The sequence below is a fragment of the Amphiura filiformis genome, chromosome 3 (genome assembly GCF_039555335.1).
Source record: "Amphiura filiformis chromosome 3, Afil_fr2py, whole genome shotgun sequence".
Lineage (NCBI taxonomy): Eukaryota > Metazoa > Echinodermata > Ophiuroidea > Amphilepidida > Amphiuridae > Amphiura > Amphiura filiformis.
The window spans coordinates 61,070,273-61,092,186 of NC_092630.1; the positions used below are offsets into that span (position 1 = coordinate 61,070,273).

At 36.7% G+C, this 21,914-nt stretch overlaps 1 protein-coding gene across 1 annotated transcript in view; it reads right to left on the minus strand.

Moving 5' to 3' along the window:
* LOC140148878 (ras-related protein Rab-10-like) overlaps positions 1–20,675 on the minus strand; it is a 49,096-nt gene extending 28,421 nt beyond the window's left edge. Inside the window, exon 1 of the mRNA XM_072170973.1 lies at positions 20,485–20,675. Within this exon, the coding sequence (XP_072027074.1) occupies positions 20,485–20,611 (127 nt within the window). The 5' untranslated portion in view covers positions 20,612–20,675. The remainder of the gene's footprint in view (positions 1–20,484) is intronic.
* Between the last annotated feature and the right edge of the window lie 1,239 nt (positions 20,676–21,914).

Genomic DNA, 21,914 nt, shown 5'->3' on the forward strand with positions numbered 1-21,914 from the left:
GTTCTAATAAATAAATAAAAAAAAAAATAAATACTCGGAGTACCAATACGAAATTTGTTTATTTATTGGTCAAAACAAATTGCTGCTGACAATGTTTTACTTTTTTTGTCAGCCGCAATTTGTTATTATGCTTTTAAATACTTTTTTTCGACATTTTACTACTAATTTCTCCACGCCTACCCTGCATCACTATACTGTTTGCCCATCAACATGATCGACAGCGAGGAGCTCAGTGACAATTAGAATGATGACTGAGGTATGAAATGGTGTATTGATGAACATGGCATCTTGCTTAATGGTGATATTTCCCAAAAAGCAAACAAAAAGTCACCAGCTCATTGTGAAAGTTCACCTTACTCCGACTGGTCGTGTTATACTTGTTCACACGGGCAGCTACTCCGACCCACCAGGTCGTGTTTACGCGTTATTCTGACAAAAGTCAGGAGTAAATCGGTCGTGGGAAGGTCGGAGGAGCTTATCACGACTAGCGTTCACACTGGCACTACTCCGACATTTCCCACGACCTTCCGCCGACTAGTGCTTAACACGACCATCCTCCGACCTTCCGCCGGGTGTAAACCCATGCGTCTGAACACGGCTATAGTACTTTTAAAAAGACCAGTCATTTCCCTCTCAACGCAAATTGCGAAGTTCTCAATTTTAGCCAGAAGCGAAGAGGGAGTATGTATGGTTGGCAATTGACTACACTCGGCCGGGCAATTGGGCCGGGCAATTGAATGATCACAATGTCCTATTTTGAATGTATTCCTAAGTCTTTGCATCCCCCAACCTCCATGTGGGCACGTGATCATGGATGAGTGGCTGGAACGAGGGTGTATGTCATGCTATATTCATTCAACTGCCCATCCGTGCATGCATGGGAAATGGGGGACTGGAAATCTATATATGCAAATACCAGGAAATCGTGGAAAAATACCAAGGCAATAGCATCAAGCAAAAATGATACAAGTGGTGTCAAGCCCATACACAATGTGTATCTTGCATTTGCACGTAGATCCTTATCCTTATCATGATATACACCCAACTGACTTTGAAAATTGTTTTTCACATTATTATGATCAAGAATGACGACCCCTGACATGAGTGGACTGGGAACAACAGTTCAGTGTACAGTATTGAACTATATCAGATTCAACCCATCGTGGGACGTTTTTCCAACAAATCCAGGCTGCTGGTCAATCATCTGCCAGTCATGCATAGCGTGATACGCATGATCGCCCGGTAGCATGAATTTGTTGTAAAAACGTCCCACGATGGGTTGAATCTGCTAAAGTGTATTTATTATTTAGCATTACACATGTTTACTTGGCAAAGTTGACATTTGAAAGTAAAATTAATCTTTGAAAACAGAGTTCCCACACCTTGAAACCTTTAACATTCAAGGGCTTTTCGAGGTCCAAAAGCGTGATTTTCAAAGGACTTACCACTACACATAAAGCTGCATATTAACAAAAGTGACAGCTCCTCTCCACTCCCCAAATTTTGTCAAAATTATACTTTAGGTAAAATTCCAATTTTCAAGGGCTTTCAAGGACCTTGTGCAAATTTCCAGGACTTTCAAGGCCTTGAAGAGGTGTTTTCAAATTCAAGGACTTTCAAGGACCGTGGGAACCCTGAAACAAATGTTTATTGTTTATTGAGTATTTCGTGGGTGGTGATTCAGTACTTCCAATTTGAGCCCAAATTGTTCTTGCCAGTACATGTAAATACTCCCCTCCCCCAACCACCATTTTCCACCATGGTACATGTATAATACCTCAGGATTTACCTGATGAGGATTTCACAGTTAATTGCACACTTTAGTAATGATGTACTTTCAATGTCAACACCCTCCCCTCTCTTTACTACACATTATCACTATGCTGGTTTGGGGAAGTTGGTGCAGAAAAACTGCATTCACTGTTCATCTATGGGGTCTTTTTTTTTTTTTTCCATTTTTATTATGACACCAAACAGTACATCACAATTACTTCCTGATACTATGATACAACCAATAGTTTTCATGCTTTCACAATTGTTTACTTGGAACAAGTAGTCCTATACATTCGGTAGAGGTACATCAATATATCTATTGTGATCTAGTCAAATATACTTTGCAATGCAATCATTCAATGTAGTTTGCTATAAAGTATTTAAGCAATGCAGCATAATAAACATGATTTCACAAGGGTGCTTATTTTAAAATGTCCTTTACATACATGCCATAACCTATGTGCCCACTACTACATGTAGTACCGCTGTGAATGTCATCAAGTTCACACACAACACAACACACAAGGTTCACTCATTCCTACAGTGCATTTGGCGGGGTATTTGAGTAGGCCCAGCCGTATCATGGCAGATGCAGTATTTTATTTCGACAAACAGAGAGTTAATAGGGTGGGGGCAGCAAAAAATGACAGATTGATACAGTGAAAAAGACGTGAAACAAAAATGGCCGACCTTTGCTTTGGTTTTGCTTTGTTTTCGCACTCCTACTAAAACACTCATAACCGGATATCGCTCCGCACATCTGGAACAACTTACCAGCTGAAATCAGAAGCTGTGACACACTTGCTAAGTTCAGAAAATGTCTGAAAACACATAATTTGTATCCAAATGATGAATTGTAGTAACATTTTTGCTTGTATTGTATATATTTGCCATTTTCTCTTATTGCCGTTTTTCACTGGTTCATACTGCGCTTTGATCTTGATGTAACAGCGCTATATTAAATGTACTTAAATTGTATGTACGTATGTTCTTATGTATTATATAGGGCATCAGTATTTTTATTATTGAGCTGCGGGACCTGCAGCAGGCAGATAGCACTAGACAATACATTTTAAAATGATACCAAAGTTATATAGCATCAATACTTTTCAAGATATCCCCATGGATAATTTTGTAAATGATACATTGATATTTTTGCTAAATTGCTATTCTGGGTAATGGGGCAATTAGTTTGTACTGCCTTACACAGGATTGAATAGGGATTATCATAACGTAAACTTTCGCCTAATGGCGCTATGGGCCCCCTTGATGTAACTGGAATTTTAGACACAAACTAAAAGTGCCCTCATAAAAATCCAACCAGCAAATAAGGGCACATACCCTTAATTCTTGTTGGGATTTTTAGAGGAGGGAGCTCTCTATTTGTACATGAAATTTACCCCAAGGCAAAGGAGCCCATTTGCGCCATTAGGCGAAAGTTTACGGTACGGTAGTTCAAAGTTCTGTTATTTATTGATTAAATAAAACTCTTATTAATAAGTACTTTCAAGGATTTGAGAGTACACTTAATCCCACAGTCAAATATCATGAAATTAAGAATTCCAAAATTTCATTTTTTATGGGAATGTGATCTTTAACCCTAACCCAACTAGGACTCACTAAAGCTCACTATTAAAACCACTCTGCGTGCATGCATTCCACAGGACTTGATGACGCAATCAGACCAAGTCATATATACCCAGGGAATCGTTGGCCGGGCCAACATCACCTGTGTAGCTACATGCTGGGGATCTTCTGCGTGGCATGCGAGGGGTCCGAGGTTCAATCCCGGGGTGCCAAGTGACTTTCTTCTTCATCTTCTCTCCTTTTTCGCTCCTTCTTTCCCTTCCGATAGCCAAAAAACCACGGGTAGGGTTAGGGTTAAGCTATATGCATGTTTTTCCTATATGCCTCCTTAACCCTAACCCAACTAGGACTCACTAAAGCTCACTATTAAAACCACTCTGCGTGCATGCATTCCACGGGACTTGCTGGCGCAATCAGACCAAGTCATATATACCCAGGGAATCGCTTGGCGGGCCAACGTCACCTGTGTAGCTACATGCTGGGGATCTTCTGCGTGGCATGCGAGGGGTCCGAGGTTCGAATCCCGGGGGTGCCAAGTGACTTTCTTCTTCATCTTCTCTCCTTTTTCGTTCCTTCTTTCCCTTCCGATAGCACAAAAACCACGGGTAGGGTTAGGGTTAAAGGCCTATAACTCAAAAACATGTCTGGAGACTTGTTCCGGGTTTTGTTGGAGCTGGTCACATTTGCGCGAATGCATGCATATCCCTCTGTGCAGGTAACTTGCGCTAGAGATTGATATGACAAGGCCAATATATGAAGTGTAAACAAGCAGTAAGTACGAGTTGGAAAAACCCATGCAAAATAATTCGTTGATCGTGAAGCCATTTGGGGTATTCTGACTAGGCTGCAGTACCTCAACACCTACATGTATGCACAATCATTGGGTTGTGCGAACGCCATTTTAAAACTGCCACCTCGGAATTGGATACATAGTTTCACAGAGAGAGACACTGGGACTCAGTCTAAATTCCAACTTTGCTTAGAAGGGTTAGCGCAATTGATTTAAACGTGATGTCAATCGTCATCTACCAATTCCCATACATGTACCCCTTGCACATAGGAGCTGTCACTTTCATTTAGTGTAGAACCGATCACCTCTTTTTCTGCATCGATCTATCTCCAATCCTTTTTCTTTTTGATCGGCCGATCCAATTCAGATTTCCGATTCATACATTTAGTAATCACTGCCGTGAAAATGTGATGAAAATACCGCATGCACACACTCAAAATGCACACAATTTGTTTGCTGTTCATGGAAGTGTAACACATTTTTAAAGCTTTCCTAACTTACCTACACATGTGCATTTAAATTTTTAGATGCATTCAGAAGAAATAGCATATTCCAATTTCGTTTTGAGAGGCATTTGAGAGGTTCCGCTTTAATTTTACTTTCCTGTTTTCACTTACAATTTCTAGCTAGCTCATCAATATTTTCCATGTGTTATGCTCTTATGCAAGTGTTATGCTCTTATGTAAGCAGTCAAGCAGGGTTCGCAAGTTTTTGCCGCAAGTGGAAAAAAACACGGTTTTAACTGTGGTTTTAACCGCTGGCAAAAACAGTTTTTGCTGGCAAAAATTAAAGAAGTGATTTTATAGTTCAGTTTTTTCATCTCAAAACAAATTATTAAGTTAAATAATTTCCTGAGCATAGCAAGGCCAGATTTTGTAATTATAAGTACCATATTAAGAAATTAAAGGCATGCGTTTTTATTGCTCAAGTGCATTTAACCAAAATATGTCATATATCAAATTCAAAACTTTTTCATTTTAAGGACTTGATTAGACAAAAAATATGTTGAATGATTCATTAAAAGTTTATGAGCTCACTGTGTTACTTTTTAATATTTGAATGACTATATGTGAGTTTTTGCCAGTTTTTGCCATTTTAAACCAGGCAAAAAACTGGCAAAAACAGGTTTTTGCCAGATTTTGCCAGCCTTGCTGGCAAAAACAGTTTTTGCCGGCAAAACAAGAACCCGGCAGTCAAGTTAGCTCAATCGATAAGGCGTTCGACTATGGTGCAAGAGGTTGCAGGTTCGAATCCTGGTCCCTGGCGGTGCCTAGTACACACTCATGGAAAAATTGAGTTAGCTTAAAATTCCCCTGGACAAGGAACTTACTGCTAATTGTCTTGTCAAAATCCGTACGAAACTCGGGGAGCTGATCCTGGTTGCGAAGGTTATTTGCGGAATTCTAGGGTATGCGCTCTTGCAACAGCAAAGTCCCTGAATTGTTGTTAAATCGTTCATGGAATGTTGTGGGGCCGTAGTGGTCAGCGACAACCTGTAAAGTGTGCTGAGGCTTGTGGATTAACGTCTAGGCATTGTGCTTGTGTGCGTAGCGTACTTTAAATCACTGCGCTTTTTTTAGAAAACATTGACATCAAGACCCAAAAATATTAAAAACACATGTAGGAAGTAGGCTTGGGCGATATCGCGCCCTACGATATCGTGATATCAAATCCTTATCGCGATGACGATATATAGAAATAGTGACAGGTTTTAAATTACACTTGGTCTCCCATCCAGCATCTGGCCAAGACCAACTTAATGTTCATATAAATATACTTATACTTGGTCTCCCATCCAGCATCTGGCCACCACCGACTTACATTTTTGTAATGTTCAGTTCATTACCCATCATGCAATGCAATATTTAGCAGAAACCATGCACAATAACGCCACAATCCAATTTTGGTGAAATCTTGAAAGCACTGCTGATTGCACTTACAAATATGGAAAGTGTACAATAGGCAAATGGATTCATACTGGTTTTAATAACGTTTCGGATATAAAGAAGCTGTTTTGAACAATGGCAGTGGATTTTGTACTTGTTTATTTACTTGTTGCTTCACTGCTTGCCGTTTACATTGTATCTCACAAGCAAGGAATTTTGTGCATGCGCAAACAAATTTACGAAAGGGCTTATTATGTTTCCATGTCTTGGTGCTTGTACGATTTTTATGGTACATGTACGAATACAATTTTTACTGTGCATGTAGAGTTTTTTGGACTGCAGGCACCAGTGCAGGTAGGAAAAAATTTGTAAATCGAACACTGGTTGGATTTCATTCATTTCATTTCATTCATTTATTTCCATAATATTTAAAAATACCGTATACAACAACATCAAGAAATATTCTTTTCCGCGGGCATGCTACGCATGCTCGTACAATCCCTCCAGATGATCCAAAACTCTGCCGCCCGGCTCATTGTTAAAAAACGTAAATATGATCATATCACCACCATACTTTATGAGCTTCATTGGCTACCCATAAAATTCCGGATTCAGTTTAAATTATGTGTGTTTGCTTACCGGCACTTTGAGGGTACCCTTCCATCTTACCTCTCCTCGGTTCTCTGTACTTATGTTCCTCAACGCTCCCTCCGTTCATCATCTGAAAAACTTCTCAGGACCCCGCATGTTAATTTATCATCTGCCGGTATGCGTTCCTTTCGTTATGCTCCCCCTGTAGCTTGGAATTCCCTTCCCAACACCATCCGCAATATCACTTCTCTCGCTCAATTCAAATGTAGTCTTAAAACGCATTTTTTCCAACATGCTTTCCCTGATTCTTAAGGTTTTTTTTTTTGTTTCACTGTGTGTCCTTGTTTTTTGTTTTCGCGCCCTGAGATCTTTTTGATGAATTTGCGCGGTAGAAATACGCTCCATTATTATTATTATTATTATTTTCCATATTCAGGGAGGATGACAAATTTTGCCCTCCTTGTCTGTTTAATAACAAAAAGGTACCAGTATACAAAAGACCTGTCAAAACTGTTTCGGTAATATCCAAACACTCAAGTATCAGAAGGATAGTCCACAATACCATGATTCATGCTGCATACATGAATAGGGGATTAAAAATCTGTGAAGTGTCTAGCAGAATAGTCGACTGTAGATCCGTCGGATAACAATTTTTCAATGGGAAATGAACTTTGCTGCTTGGATGATGTCACAATGAGGTTAGCGTTTATTCCGTATTAAAAAGCGTGTTCCGACGGATCTGCACTCGACCGGCCTCCTAGTGAACCAAACCCGAACATTGTGGGAAACAAATAAAGTGGCACCTTAGTTCATAAATATCTGGAAAATGACCCTTCGACATGCATCGTAATCCTAAAATGGCTAATTTCATTCAGAAAAGCACATTATTGGGACTCTTTTCTGATCCTCGATCCTCGTTCTGATCAGTCAATCACAGACCCTCAGATCTCAAGGGTAAAATTTTGTAAGCTGCCGCAAGAATCACACAGAAGAATTTTGCAAGAATCCATGCAAAAATTTGATGCCCAAAAATCCCCCAAAAGCAACACAAAACAGCCACGAGTACATGAGTAATTCCGCAAAGCAAGCGAGAAAATCATGCATGAAAGTTGACAACGTTGATAATTTACCACATACAGCGATATACGCATTAAATCCCACACGTACACTCACGTACTGGGTTTTTTGTCCACAGCACCCATTTTTAGCCATAAAATTGGCATTATCTTGGCATTCATCTTAAGAACAACCTCAAGTGGGACATCCAGGTTAATAACATGCTTAACCCTAACAGTACCAAGCATCAAAAAACCTCAATTCGACATATGCACAGGCAGGTGTCCCACGTGATGCGATTGCCTCATCAATCATACAAACAGTCATGGTCACAGATAGCCTGGCCGGTAAAGCTACTTAAGCTAGACCCCGTGGCAAGGTAGGCCCGTGCACGTGTCTGGCACTTGAGGGGTCATTGGTTTAAAACCGTACCCGAGAAAAAGTAAGGGTTAAAAAGATAATACAAGTTCATGCTAACTTAAGATCTCTCAAGATGTTTGGCTCTGACAGTGAAGAGATATGTAAGACCGATTCTTGAGTACCGGGTATGCTAATGTTGTGTGGCATTCTAGCATTTCAGTGTTAGCAATCCAAAGAGTCTATCCAAAATAGAGCCTGTAGAACAATCCTTGGAGGAAATCACAGTTCATATCATGATGCGCTGCTTAGCTGTAAACTTGACTCTCTGTCTGATAGGAGGGTGGGGCACTGCTGTAGGTAGGTTTGTTGAAGGGCTGCCTAAAAATGAGTGAACAGCCGAACACAGTCATTAATCCCTCCTACGAAACTTCAGAGCCATGGTCTCAATTTGCGTAATTCCCACAATTTTTCCCAATTCTGTGCCCGCCAGAACCGAGCACTTTCGGCCAAGTACTATCCCATATCTTGTTGATCTTTAAAACCAGTAATCTCCTCTTGGGACTGTTCTTCAGTGCCATGATTATGAATGCCTTTTTTATAGTTGGTCCAGCTCACCAGCTGTTATAATGTTTTTGTCATGTTTTGAAATTTAGTATGTTTTTCAATACCTGAACAATATTTGGTCAAAGTCAATATTTTGTGTGTTTTGGATGTCTATTTAAATTAAAGTTCAACCTTTTTAATGTTCGAATTGTAATTTTACAATGTTACATGATTTGGCCATTTATGTCTACATGTAAATTGTCTGCAAAATGATTGTGTCCTGGGTCTGAACTGTTTCCATTTGAAATCTTGATGGCAAATTGGACAAAAGAAGCACATGGTGCTACTTCACAGCTTTTTAATCCCCTATTCATGCTGCTTGAAGTGAATCACTCTATTGTGGACCATCCTTATGATACTTGAGTGTTTGGACAACCGGAACAGTTTTGACAGGTCTTTTGTCTACCTGTTTGTAAACAGACGAGGATGTCAAAATTGTCATTTTAGCCGAATAAGAAAGTAACAGCGTTAATTAGTACGGCACTGAATGTATACTAGACCTGCCAGCATGCCTCCCTGTCCTAACCGGTAATGACATTTACTGGCCTGTCAGCATGCAGCACCATATTTAGATCTGTTTTGCAAGTAAGGTTTTTCTTCTTCATTAGCCCACAAAATTATGTTATATAAATATAAACTCATACAACATTTTATTTCATTTCAAATTATAATAGGCCTATTATATTTTATGTAACTTATTTCATGCAGATCAATTTAAATGCACATGCGTTGAACTTGTTCAATTTCATACAGTGATCCTCTGCCATGCAGATCAATATAGATGTTGAACTTCTTGGTATATTGCCATGAGGAATGAGGATAATTCACCTTTTCGGTAAATCCCATAAGCCTTTGCGAGTACACCTGAGAACTCGCCATTTGACGTCACGCTGACTTGCAATGCGCAGTAACGATGTTTGATAAACGATGTGCGCATCGGCGCAGATCGGCGTGACATCAAATGACGAGTTCTCAGGTGTACTCGCAAAGGCTTATGGGATTTACCGAAATGGTGAATTGATTATCGATTGGATTGATCATAGATAAACGTATTAGTGATGGTGATGTTTCATCGGCTTAAACTTTGGTGGAAATAGAATAGGTTACTCCTGGCCCACTTGTAGTAACTACAAATTTTGAATGTTTGAGGACTTGTTCTCAAGTTGTAGGTATAAAACAGGCAAAGGCAGGGTAGCGCTAGAACAAAGCGCTCCAGAGTCCAGGGATTGGATTTTGGCGAGTCAGAGTTGCACAAGTGCAGCATTAATGGTATGTCTGAGGTAGCGCTAGATTGAAAAGCTGGGGGTCTGCAGGGACCCCTGAACTCACAGAAAATTTAAAAATAGGGGTCTGAATTGTATTTTGGTGAGTCCGGGACCCCAAAATGCAGCCAAGAGCTACTGGCAAACCTTAGTTAACACATTTGCTAGTCAGCCAAATTGGTCCAAAAATACAATACAAATTTTACATAGATAATTAAAAGAAACGATTTTTCAAGGAAACTTGCATTTGTTGTCTATACCGTACTTCACTTGAGTCAAATATATAATTTATTTTTGTAATGAGATAATCGTACATGGAATTTTAGAGGGATTTTAATAGCAGTTCCATATATCATGAGACTATGCCGTTTTGTTTTGCAATTGATTCATCAAATGTTGCTTGGCTGAATGTTTTGGATGAAAGTCAATCTTTGACAAGATGTAACTTTGTTATGAAAAGTGCTATGACAAAACGGTTTTCAGTTTTGGCTTTCTTTGCAAGGGCTTTAATTTGATTATAAAATTATGTGGTTTGATAACCAATTTGATTTCGCCTTTCTACAAGTTGTAGCACGTGTCATAGGGCGTCTTTCTAGTCCGAATAATCAGACCCAGAACTAAGGGTGAGTATTTATGCTCCCGGGTACCCTATAATTTTTTCGGGCGGGTATCCGTAATCCGGGTACCCTAAAATTTGTTATCTCCAAATTAATCCAGGAATGTGAGATGAAATTTAAAAAAAAAAAAATACAGCGTCGGTAAAACAAAAGCAAGGCACCAAATTTACCTGTATTTAACAACATGCAATCGCCAGACTGCAGCCTCAAAATCAGGTATTTCGCTCAGATTGTTATCAAAATAGTTTTGGTAGCACAGAGTTCCACTAAAATGCCCATTTTTGAGTCCAAAATGTGTGTAAATAAACCATTTTTACCACGACCACCTCGTGACATTAACATTACTATGGGCGCAGCCATGCTATTTGAGTTCCTTTTTCAATTGGAGAACTGGTGCTCTCGGCCCAGATAGGGTTGAACAGCCAAAAAAATGTACCCGGGAAGTGATGATAATGCAAACAGAAATGGTTTATAAGCGGTAAGTATGTTTTTGAAAGAATTAAATCACAAATTATCACATATATGTACAGCAAGTTTGATTGTTTTCGTCATGTTTTTTTTCTCACAAATACGGCCATACAAGCCAATCCAACCCTCCTCCATAATGGTTAAGTCCTGGGCTCCCAGAATTTCCACCGCACCCCTGGCATACCTAGAGCCACAGCCCTGGAGCATAGACACAGGCATGAGACTACACCTTCCTAAAAATAACTGAAAAAACTGAAAATGTGCGTGAAATTGGGCAAAAAGTACCAAAAACGGGCTGAAATTAAATAAAGTTGCAGAAATTTTAACTATAAAAAAAACTGAATTCAGTTTTTAAACTGAAAATTCTCATGCCTGATAGACATGAACGGCTTGAAGTCTGGGGCAGTGTTTTTTTTAAATTTATTATTTTATTATCAAATAAATAAAAATAAATTAAATAAAAATAAATATGTATACGCATTACGCAAACAGAATCTTTCTAAATCAGGTCAAATAAATAGTAACATTTACAATATTCTAATTTTAAACCAGAAAATGAATGTAATATTTGGTCAACTTATATTGGACAAGAGACTTTCTAGAAACATAGCACATCTGATCTATTTTATCACGCACATGGCCAGATCTGACAGAAGAAAGTTAGCAGGGCACGCGACCTTTGATATGACTTTGGGACACTGTGGTGTGCCGTGCATTCAAGCAGATTCATTTAAATTATACATACATGTAAGCCCGAAAGTGAACGGATACAGACAAAATTGACAAGTTTGTAATATAAACAAACAGCTGTCACAATGTCAGCGATGCACAAGAGACCAGTCCATATATTAGGCACCGGAGTTTTGCGTGATTTAAAACGGCGGCCGTTTTTTTATAAAGAGCGAAAATGCGCGAAAATTCAAGTGAAAACGCGCGAAAATGTGTTTTCCAGACAGATTTTTGTGCGTCCATCTGAAATTCACGATTATCACGATACACACGTACCCCGGGTCTACACCTCATCAAATGTTGATTGTTAAAAAAAAATAAAAGTGCATTTTCGCCGTGATATTCCATCTCCGTTCGCTATGATAATTTTTCTCATTTCTGTATCAGTTTTGGTCCGAAACGTTGTCAAAAAAAAACAGGTGCAAAAACATGAGCAAAGTCTGTCAATCTTGAGCAATTTTTCGCGTTCAGTACTTTCACTTCCGCATTTCTTTTTTTAAATTAACGTGGTGTTGATGCTACAAAAACTAAAACACGCGCTACCAAAAAAAAAAAAAAAAAGGGGTTATCATTTGGATTTTGTCTTTAAAATTGCTTTTATTCATCGTAACAATAATACTAATAAAGGAAACCTAGATTATTTATGAGAAAATAAACTTAAAATATTAAAAATTGAATATTGTCAGGTTGTGATAAATAAAAACATAAAACATTAACCGCACGTTAGCAGCATGTGCTTGGTTGTAAACAAATCAATCGGGACTTCCCCAGGCCAGCGATCGTTAGAAAAGCATGCAAAAAGTGCACAATTTCCTGACGTTGCATTTACAAATATTGCAGAATTTACTTCAATTCTCAGCAGGTGGGTCAAAATTTTGGGGCTTTTATTATCTTAAAAATATAAAAGAATAAAAATTTAAGCCTGTAGTGTTAGGCCCTTCGCACTTGATTATTAGTTTCCTGTTTAAGATTTTGAAAAAGGGACGAGGTGACTTTTAATTATTAATTATCTTTTATTTTCTTTATTTAGTTTGAACTATTACAAGCAACTATTGACTCGCTTTTGACTAGAGCGGCATTTAATTATTCCACAACAATATTTGATTTTATAAATAAGTGAAGGTGGAGTTACACTCTTTGTTCATTCATCATTATTGTTGATATTATTAAAGTCAGAAAATGGCAAGTAGAAGTAGTTGAAAGTTATTTTAAAGGAGAAAATTAGAAATAAAAATAAAATAATTAATTATTTTGAGATTTTCAATTTTGGACGCGGGCGGTAAACAGGAAACAAATAATCAAGTGCAAAGGGCCTTATGTTGTAAAAAGGTTATTATTGGTGAATTTACATTGAAAAGTAGGGGAGATTGGGGTTAGTTGAAACATTTTTCACAAAATCGTCTTTTTAACGCAAACCGATTACTTTCAAGAAACACTAACCATATCAGTATAAACATATACATACATGCTACAAATACAGCCTTAAATTTTATTGGACCTGCTTATGATTATTCATATAATCCAATTTGAAAATTTGAAAAAAAGTGTGTCGACTAACCCCACCCCTGGGGTAAGTTGAAACATAGGGTGAGGTTAGTTGAAACATGGCTTGTAAAAATTTCAAAATAATTATTATTGTGTTGTTAGGGTTATACTTCCCTTGAAGGCACCCTTTAACATACAATCAGTGTGAAAAAATGAATAAAAAAATATAAAGGAGTTCGAGTCAATACGATGGACACAAGGTGACGAGTGACACCATGGACAAAAATATGAGAAGCCTAAAATATTATAAAATGTACTTTCTGTGTGCACTTTTTGCTTGTATTATTGCTTTTTAACCATATTAAAGCAATATTGAAGAAATGGTAAACATGTTACAAATTTTTAAAAGGTCAAATTTTTAACCATATTTTTCTATGCGATTTTCACGCTTCAACTAACCCCACCTCAAAAGTTTCAACTAACCCCGATGCCTATTTTTACATTTCAAAGTTCATTACACAAAATAAGAAATACAATAAAACTTTTATTTAACATTATTCTGGGACTTACTACTAGTGCTTATGATACTCAAAAATAATCCCCTGAATCTTCAAACAACATGGAGATAACGATCTTTTCTGAGGGGTATAAAAATTAGTCAGCAAGTCAAAAACAGATATTCCTTTCCCAAGCCAACACTGGTGGGGCATCAGTGCTGTTGCTAATTTGGTGGATGACCCTTACTAATACCTATTACTAGGTGCCAGTATTTTACCAAATTAATTTTTTGTGTCAGAAAAAAATACAATGTTTCAACTTACCCAGTGTTCCAACTAACCCCAATCTCCCCTATTGTTTTTGGCAAAATTCTCAAAATTCACGATGGACCACCAAAATCGCGATGGACCCCCAAAATCGTGATTTTTTTTTGCGCTTTTTGCGCGATCGCGCGAAACTCCGGTGCCTACCATATATTATTCTTTCAATGGGATAATAATTTTACTGGTTTGTCAACAATGTTTGACTATGAGTGCATTATTGGTTGTTCGAAAATTTCTAACTTTCATATGAACAACCGATAGCTTGTGATACGAAAGTTAGAACGTGGAAGTATACGTGCTCATGTCAACGTACCTTGTTTGGCACATGTACACGGTTGCCATCCAGGGCCCAATGTCATGCATATGAATAAAAACTTCTTCCTGAAGTTAATTATTGTCTCAAAAATATGAGGATATTGACATATTAGTGACACATGTGCTATATTCCTTCATCAATTCACCATGACGTTACTCACGAAAAACATCATTTTGTGTAAATTGTTCTCGAGTGATCGCCAGACATCACACAGTCCCCATTGTAAATAGGTGATCAACACATGTAGTGCTGGGCTCACATGTTCAAGAACCGGAAGGGTATCACCATCATCAGTTTGCAATGACAAGCCAACCTTTGCAAATCGGGAGATGGATTGATTTGCCCAGCACTGGATTTTCTCAAATCTTTAATCACCGACGCAGTTGGCAGTTGTCAAAACAACTATGATCAAGCAAGGTTGCAGAATTAAACGGACTCATTATATGGTCGGAATTTGTACTTCAGCGCCTGTATTTCCGGTTAAAAGTCAGCATACACTTCACCTAAGATACATAAATGTTAGCCAAGCTAAATTGAAGACAAATGGGACTTGATCTAAAAAATTGTTTTGATGCGTTTTAAAACTGAAGACGCTACGATGACTGACCGTGTTATACTAGCAATCTCTATCTTCTATTCACACAGTAACCACCGTGTCGTCGTGGATAGTAGATAGATTTCTCGATCAAATTATTGGACATCTTTTAAAGTGAAATATTCGCAAAATTTTCATCAACAGTCATCAATGACAATGGACTAGCTCTACTGCGTGAGTACAAGTAAAATGGCAAACTTTTGTTATTTTTCGAGTATCGAGTAGCTGATTTTTGTACCCGGGTTTTACAATTTAGGAATCCCAGGCAAACCTTAGTTAACACATTTGCTATTGCTAGTCAGTCAAATTCGCCGACAATGTCAATGCATATTTACATAGAAATTTAAAACAACTGTCCGAAGAAAGAAACCTACATAAATATGCTTTCTATACTTCACTTGACCCAAATATATGATTTTTATGGTGATAAGACAGGCGACATGGAATTTTAGAGGGATTTTGATAGCAGTTCCATTAAAAAAAGCTGGCATCGCCATGAGACTAAGATCTAGAAACACCCCCGAAATGCCGCTTTGGGGAATTTTGCTAGCTGAATCTTTTTGATGAAAGTCAATCTTTGACAAGATGTAACTTTGCTACGGAAAGTGCTATGAAAAAAAGGTTTTCAGTTTTGGCTTTGTTTACTCAAGAGCTTTAATTTGATATGGTCATTTTCACAGTAAAGGGTGTAACTTTTGATTTTTAGGGTCAAAATTTCAAACCACTTAAATATGTTTCTGTTTACTGAAATCATGCATAGAAGCAACTTAAATTCAAGTAAAATAATGTTTCAAGGCTTAAACCTTTTGATTTCTAATAAAAATTTGACATTTCCATAACATTTTGGTTAAAATCTAAGAAAAATATATTTTACATAACCTCAGAAAATTATGACATGAAAGCTGGAATACATGTGAAATCCCATTCCAAAGTAAGTCAACAGATATAAGTTAAATTTTATACCATGTTTTGCTATGTTTGTAATTGCAGTTTTGAAAATTTTTAACATCAAGTGTCATTTACAATGGAAATTTCCAAACCTTAAACATATTTTTTAAGTTTTAATTGGGTTCCTAAAATAATTTGAATGTCTAACTTCATGTACAAATACTACTTGATGAAAGGAACCTCCCAGCCAAGTTTCACAGAAATTGGAGTTATTTTTTAGAATTGGCAATTCAAGCGATTTGTGTTTCGGAGGCTTCAGTTAACAACACAGGTGATCATTAAGTAAAATATTTGGCTAACTACTACAAGTTGACATAAAAAATAGGTAAAAAATATCACAATTACCAATTTTCATGCTTTGCTTCTAAGTATTGAATTTCAGTTGTGACAAAAATTAAATTATCACAGCAAGTCATTTTTTTTTTGTTTCGAGGCTTCATGTTAACAATTGTTAAACATTGCAGAAGTAGTTTTTTGAAAACAACAGTGTTGGGATCATCTAAGCTGTTATTTTCTTGTGTGTATTGAATCAATGATTCTATGCGGCAGATATTGTAGATTTATCACATGTTTTTTTTTTCACCCATTTGTTAAGTATGGTGTTTTTTGCATGTGAAGCCTCCGAAACAGGCATTTTTGGGTATCAGTATATTTTTCAAATATTAACCATAATGTCAAAATTTTTTTTAATTCATGACATTCTGCACATATCAAGTAATAATTACAATGCAGATATCATTATGAAACACACCAATTTAGATATGGCCCATTTCACGGTTAGGCGCCACTTTTTGATTTTCAACGTATCTGGCCTGGTGTGTAAAAAATAATGGGGTTACAGAATTGACTGTTGGTGATTTTTCATTGTCTCTGTATAGCCTACCTCCACTAGCTTAATCGGCCTTTCTGCTTTTATCTTTCAGGGTGCACAGGGGTCAGAAGTGGTCAAAACCACATTTTACTAGCAACCTAAAACAGACATTTATTTTCCAATGCTGCCACTTTTTACTATGTTGAGCCTACCAGCTGCTTTTGTTGTTTTTATGTAATGAACAAGTTGCACTATACAGCCATACATGAACAAAGTAGTAGTTGTCAGTTAAACTAGCATGAGAACCATTTAAATTTCTGAATTGGATGTGACATTTTCCGCTCACATCTATGTACCTTATTCAATGTGGAATAGATCGACTAATACTTTACATGAATGGCAAACTAGTGTGTTTTAGTAAAGTTCAGAGTCTTGTTACTATTTGTTGAACAAATTACACTTGTTGCTCTTAATACGTAGATACAGCGATATTTTGAATTTTTGCCAACAAATTCCGCTTCACAATTTTGTCACATCCGATTAATTTTCCAAATAGTATAATTTATTAACAAATAAGTGGCAGAATTTGTTCTCCTTGATTTTTAAAAATCTCCTGCTATGAGCTATCTAATGACACCATTTAATGAAAACTCCTTCATCAACTTAGCTTGCAGATGTCATTTCAAAGTTTCCGTTCACATGTGTCACATCCATGGTACCTGTCACATCCAAAATAGTTTCTTCAAAGAACTAAGACAGGAATGGGACTAGGATGCCAGTTTGAAGTTATTTCATTACAGGTTTGTGGGGGATCAAAAGGCACAATAAGTTTTTAATTCAGCATGCCTTCTTTAATTGTGACAGGAGATTCAAAAAGCTTCAATTTCCGCTCACATGTCACATCCTCAAAATTAGTAGTTTTAGGCCAAAATACTTAAACAACATGATATTTGACTTTCTAAAATAGGTTTATTATTTCATACATGTCACATATGATTATTTCATGGCTTTGTTGTTGTCTTTTAGGGGACAGTTTTGTATACAATTTACAGAAGCGGATGTGACATTTCCAATTGTGAACGGAATATTTCAGTATTATAAACATTTTGCTTGGCAAAAATATAAAGGGTCAGGAAAAACATTTTAGCATTGCTCAATTCAATAGAATCTATCAAAATATATGTGTTAGAAATGCTTTAAAGCTTATATTTTGACAAGCAAACTGTTTATAATAATGAAATATTCTGTTCACAATTAAAATGTCACATCCACCTCTATAAATTGTAAACAATGTTTTAAAATGAACACTAACACAGGTTAATATGTTTCAATATATCCCATTTAATTTACTGAGTGTGTGAAAACTCTTTGAATCATTATTTTCTGAAACATACTCTGCTTTACAATGTGTGGTTTCCGTCACATTGACATCTGTCACATCCAAAATTGCACAAACATAAGAATCTTGAATTTGACCTGTGCTTTCAAACTGGCTGATATTATTTGTGAACATTACCCATATTATGACCATCAAAGCTGTGAAATATCAGAGTCATTCATTGATTATTAAAATTGTTGAGTAAACCTTTTCATGTCAATTTCCCTTTTTTACCACAAAAATTACATGTAAGTGGCCATAAATTTGTCATTACACAACAAAATTTGCCCAAATTTGGTCAGAAGAGAGCCTATGACATACTTGCTTATTTTAAATATCTATTATATATGTATTGGACAGTAAAAGTATAAATATTCACTACTCAATATTTATCAAATTTGTTAAAAAATTACATAACATGAGATAATAAATTATAATTTTCTTCAAGAAGTAGAGAGATTTAAGCTGGGAAATGATATTTTTATGAAAATCTGGTCTTATGTGGAAAAGAAAACCCCAATTAAATGAAATTTAATCCATTTTGAAAATTTCAAGTTTTTTTCACCAAAAGTGGCGCCTAACCGTGAAATGGGCCATATGCATAGATGATAATTAATCTTATTGTTGTTTCGGAGGCTTCATTTGTTTCGGAGGCTTCAATTGTTAACGGAAAGTTTGTATTGGGTCCCATTTTCAAACGGTGATATATATCTCCACGATTTAAAAACATGTGACTTGAGGATCTACTTTACTACATTTTGATAAATAGATTGGATGAGCTCTTTTATTTATATTTGCACAAGCTTGCTGAACAGTTTGTTTCGAGGCTTCAAAAAGTTAACGGAAAACGGCTCTTTGAAGTCAAGATTTTATAAAAATTTTAAAAGCTTGCAAATCGACTAATTTTGTTACCCATTTCAAGTTAAGATAACAACTGTTATGAATCAAGAAGAAGTGAAGAAATAACCAAGAATTATGAACCAAAGCTACACCCTCAAAGTTTGTTAACAATTGTTAACGGAAAATGAAGCCTCGAAACGACAAATATCAAGTCCGGTTCTCAAAAATACAGGGCTGTTCACAATTAAATCTAATGTGGCAGTGTTTACTGAACATATGACTGTACTTTCAGGATAAGAAAAATTATCCATGAACTAACTGAAGAAAACACAGGGTTTTACAAAAATGTTACTGTTTTTTATAGTTTTTCAAAATGGCTATATTAAGTACATTTAAGCCTGCTAAAACTGAACGCAGTAACTCCCAAAGCTGATTATGCTACCCAAGGTAGCTGCTAACTAGATGACTTATGTGGCCAAAAATCATGGAATTCTGTGGCTTTATTAGAACACTACGGATTAAAATGTTAAAAATCCAAAGTTACACCCTTTACCGTGAAAATGACCATATATAAAATGATGCAGTTTGATGGCAAATTTGAATTCACCTAGCATACCTATACAATTTTCGGGCGGGACTCGAATTCCCGGGTATTACTAACACCCTTACCCAGAACAAAAAATTAATTTCTGACATGATCGTGTTCTGGGTCTGAACTGTTTCCATTCGAAATTTTGATGCCAAATTGGACAAAAGAAGCACATGGTCCTACTTCACAGTTTTTTAATCCCCTATTCATGTTGCGTGAATCACTCTATTGTGGACCATCCTTTTGATACTTGAGTATTTGGAAAAGCGGAACAGTCTACCTCTCTGTTTGTAAACAAACGAGGAGGTCGAAATTGTCCTCCTCGGCACGGCGAATACGAAAGGCAGCGTAATAGTACGGCACTAGGTGTCTTCAGTGTAGGCCTATTGTTTTCATTAAATGTTGCAAAATAGTAATATCAATATTGACAATTAATTAGTTAACAATTGCAACCTGTTTGACCTCTCCATATATTCATACATTGCTCACCTGTGACTGTGTTTTCATATCATGATATTTTAGTGGTGACAAAATGACAAATGATTACAAGTGTGTAATTTCAAACATAAACACATACACAGCACTGCCACTTGTTGGAACTCCCGGTCGGAGCCGGTAGTTTCAATTTATATAATATTGGAACCATGTCCATACCATGGAACTGCCTGGCCCTGCCTTGCCCTTGCGTCCCAAGCCGCTGCTCATGTGCTTGTTCGGATGTAATCATGTGGACACATGGACAGTATTATCCACACACTATCGTCTGTCGTCTCACATCGTGGTCTCGTCGTGGGAAGTAGATAGATTTCTCAATCAAATATGGGTCCATACAACTGAACTGCAACTAACAACAAGGCCAGGCTCATGGGCTACAACATGCATGCAATGCATAGCCAACACAGCTCAGTAACAATATCTACGAAAAGTGAAATTGAAAAGACAGCCGGTATGACGGGCGTGTTCCCGATCAAGTACTCACCTATCGTGGATATAAACGTTGTGTTAAAGGTGTCATCTGAAAACCTGAAGAGAATACAAGTCTTTCCTACACCTGAATCACCGATTAGTAGTAATTTGAAGAGCAGATCATACGTTTTCTTTGCCATTGTGAAACTTTGGTCATGTATGCCAACTATTTTTCAATCTTTAAGATGGCCGACGGAACCGGAAACTTGCACCCTGATATGTCAAATGTTACCTTATTATATCAATTTGGATTTATATTATTCAAGATAAATTTTGAAAACATTTACAATAAATTCTAAGAACTCCACTTAAGTGATGAAAATTGAGCCATATTCTGGGTTGTACTGAGAAAACAATAAAATATATAAAATATTCTAATGCATTGTGGGCTGTAACCTTTCAACTCTGAGTCATCAATCATGTCATCATGTCAATAAACCATAAACAAGATAAACTGAATTTGGCGTCTGCATTGTCAGGTCCGCATCATCAGTGATAAACAATGCACCTGCAGCAATTAACATATTAAACAAGAAAAAGACAAAAGAACGAAATTAATGATTAAAATGTAATATTCTCTAATACCAAAATGGATTTGAAAAAAAAAAGTTTTTTAGTAGGCTAAAAATGATCTGGGCTAAAAAAAAACTAGGAAAAAAACACCAATTTTTTGAGCCTCGGCTGAAAGGGAAACTCCCATGATCATTGTAGGCCCCTATGTTTACTATATCAGTGTTATGTTATGTTATGTTATGTTATGTTATGTTATGTTATGTTATGTTATGTTATGTTATGTTATGTTATGTTATGTTATGTTATGTTATGTTATGTTATGTTATGTTACGTTATTTAATGTTATGTTATGATTAGGGGCCTAGGGCCTAATATGTTTGGTAGGCCTATATGTTATGTTCATATCAAGCGCTTTAGTCACAGTTCATTGAATTTACAACCGTGTGACAAAACAGGCAAAAGTAACTTTTTGCACTAGATTTGCAAAGAAAATTGGCCATAAGAAGCTATAAGAGAATCGTTTTTGTAGTCAAACCGTTTCATGTTATGTTATGTTATGTTATGTTATGTTATGTTATGTTATGTTATGTTATGTTATGTTATGTTATGTTATGTTACGTTACGTTACGTTACGTTACGTTACGTTACGTTACGTTATGTTTTGTTGATTTGTTTAATTTCAAATGTTAAATAAGGGCCAAAAACAGTGCATTTTCGGGCATTTTTCGTAGCATATAGGCTAGGCCTATGTTATGACAATCAGATCCAAAAACTTACAAAGACTAAATTAAGCGCATCTTATTTTTTGGAAAACACATTTTCTTATCTTTTTCAAAGAGGTAGGCCTAACTCGTAGCCACTAAATATTTTTTTATTAGACTTGTACCAAGTCTTAGAATTTGGTGACTACAATTGTGAGAAAACAGGCAA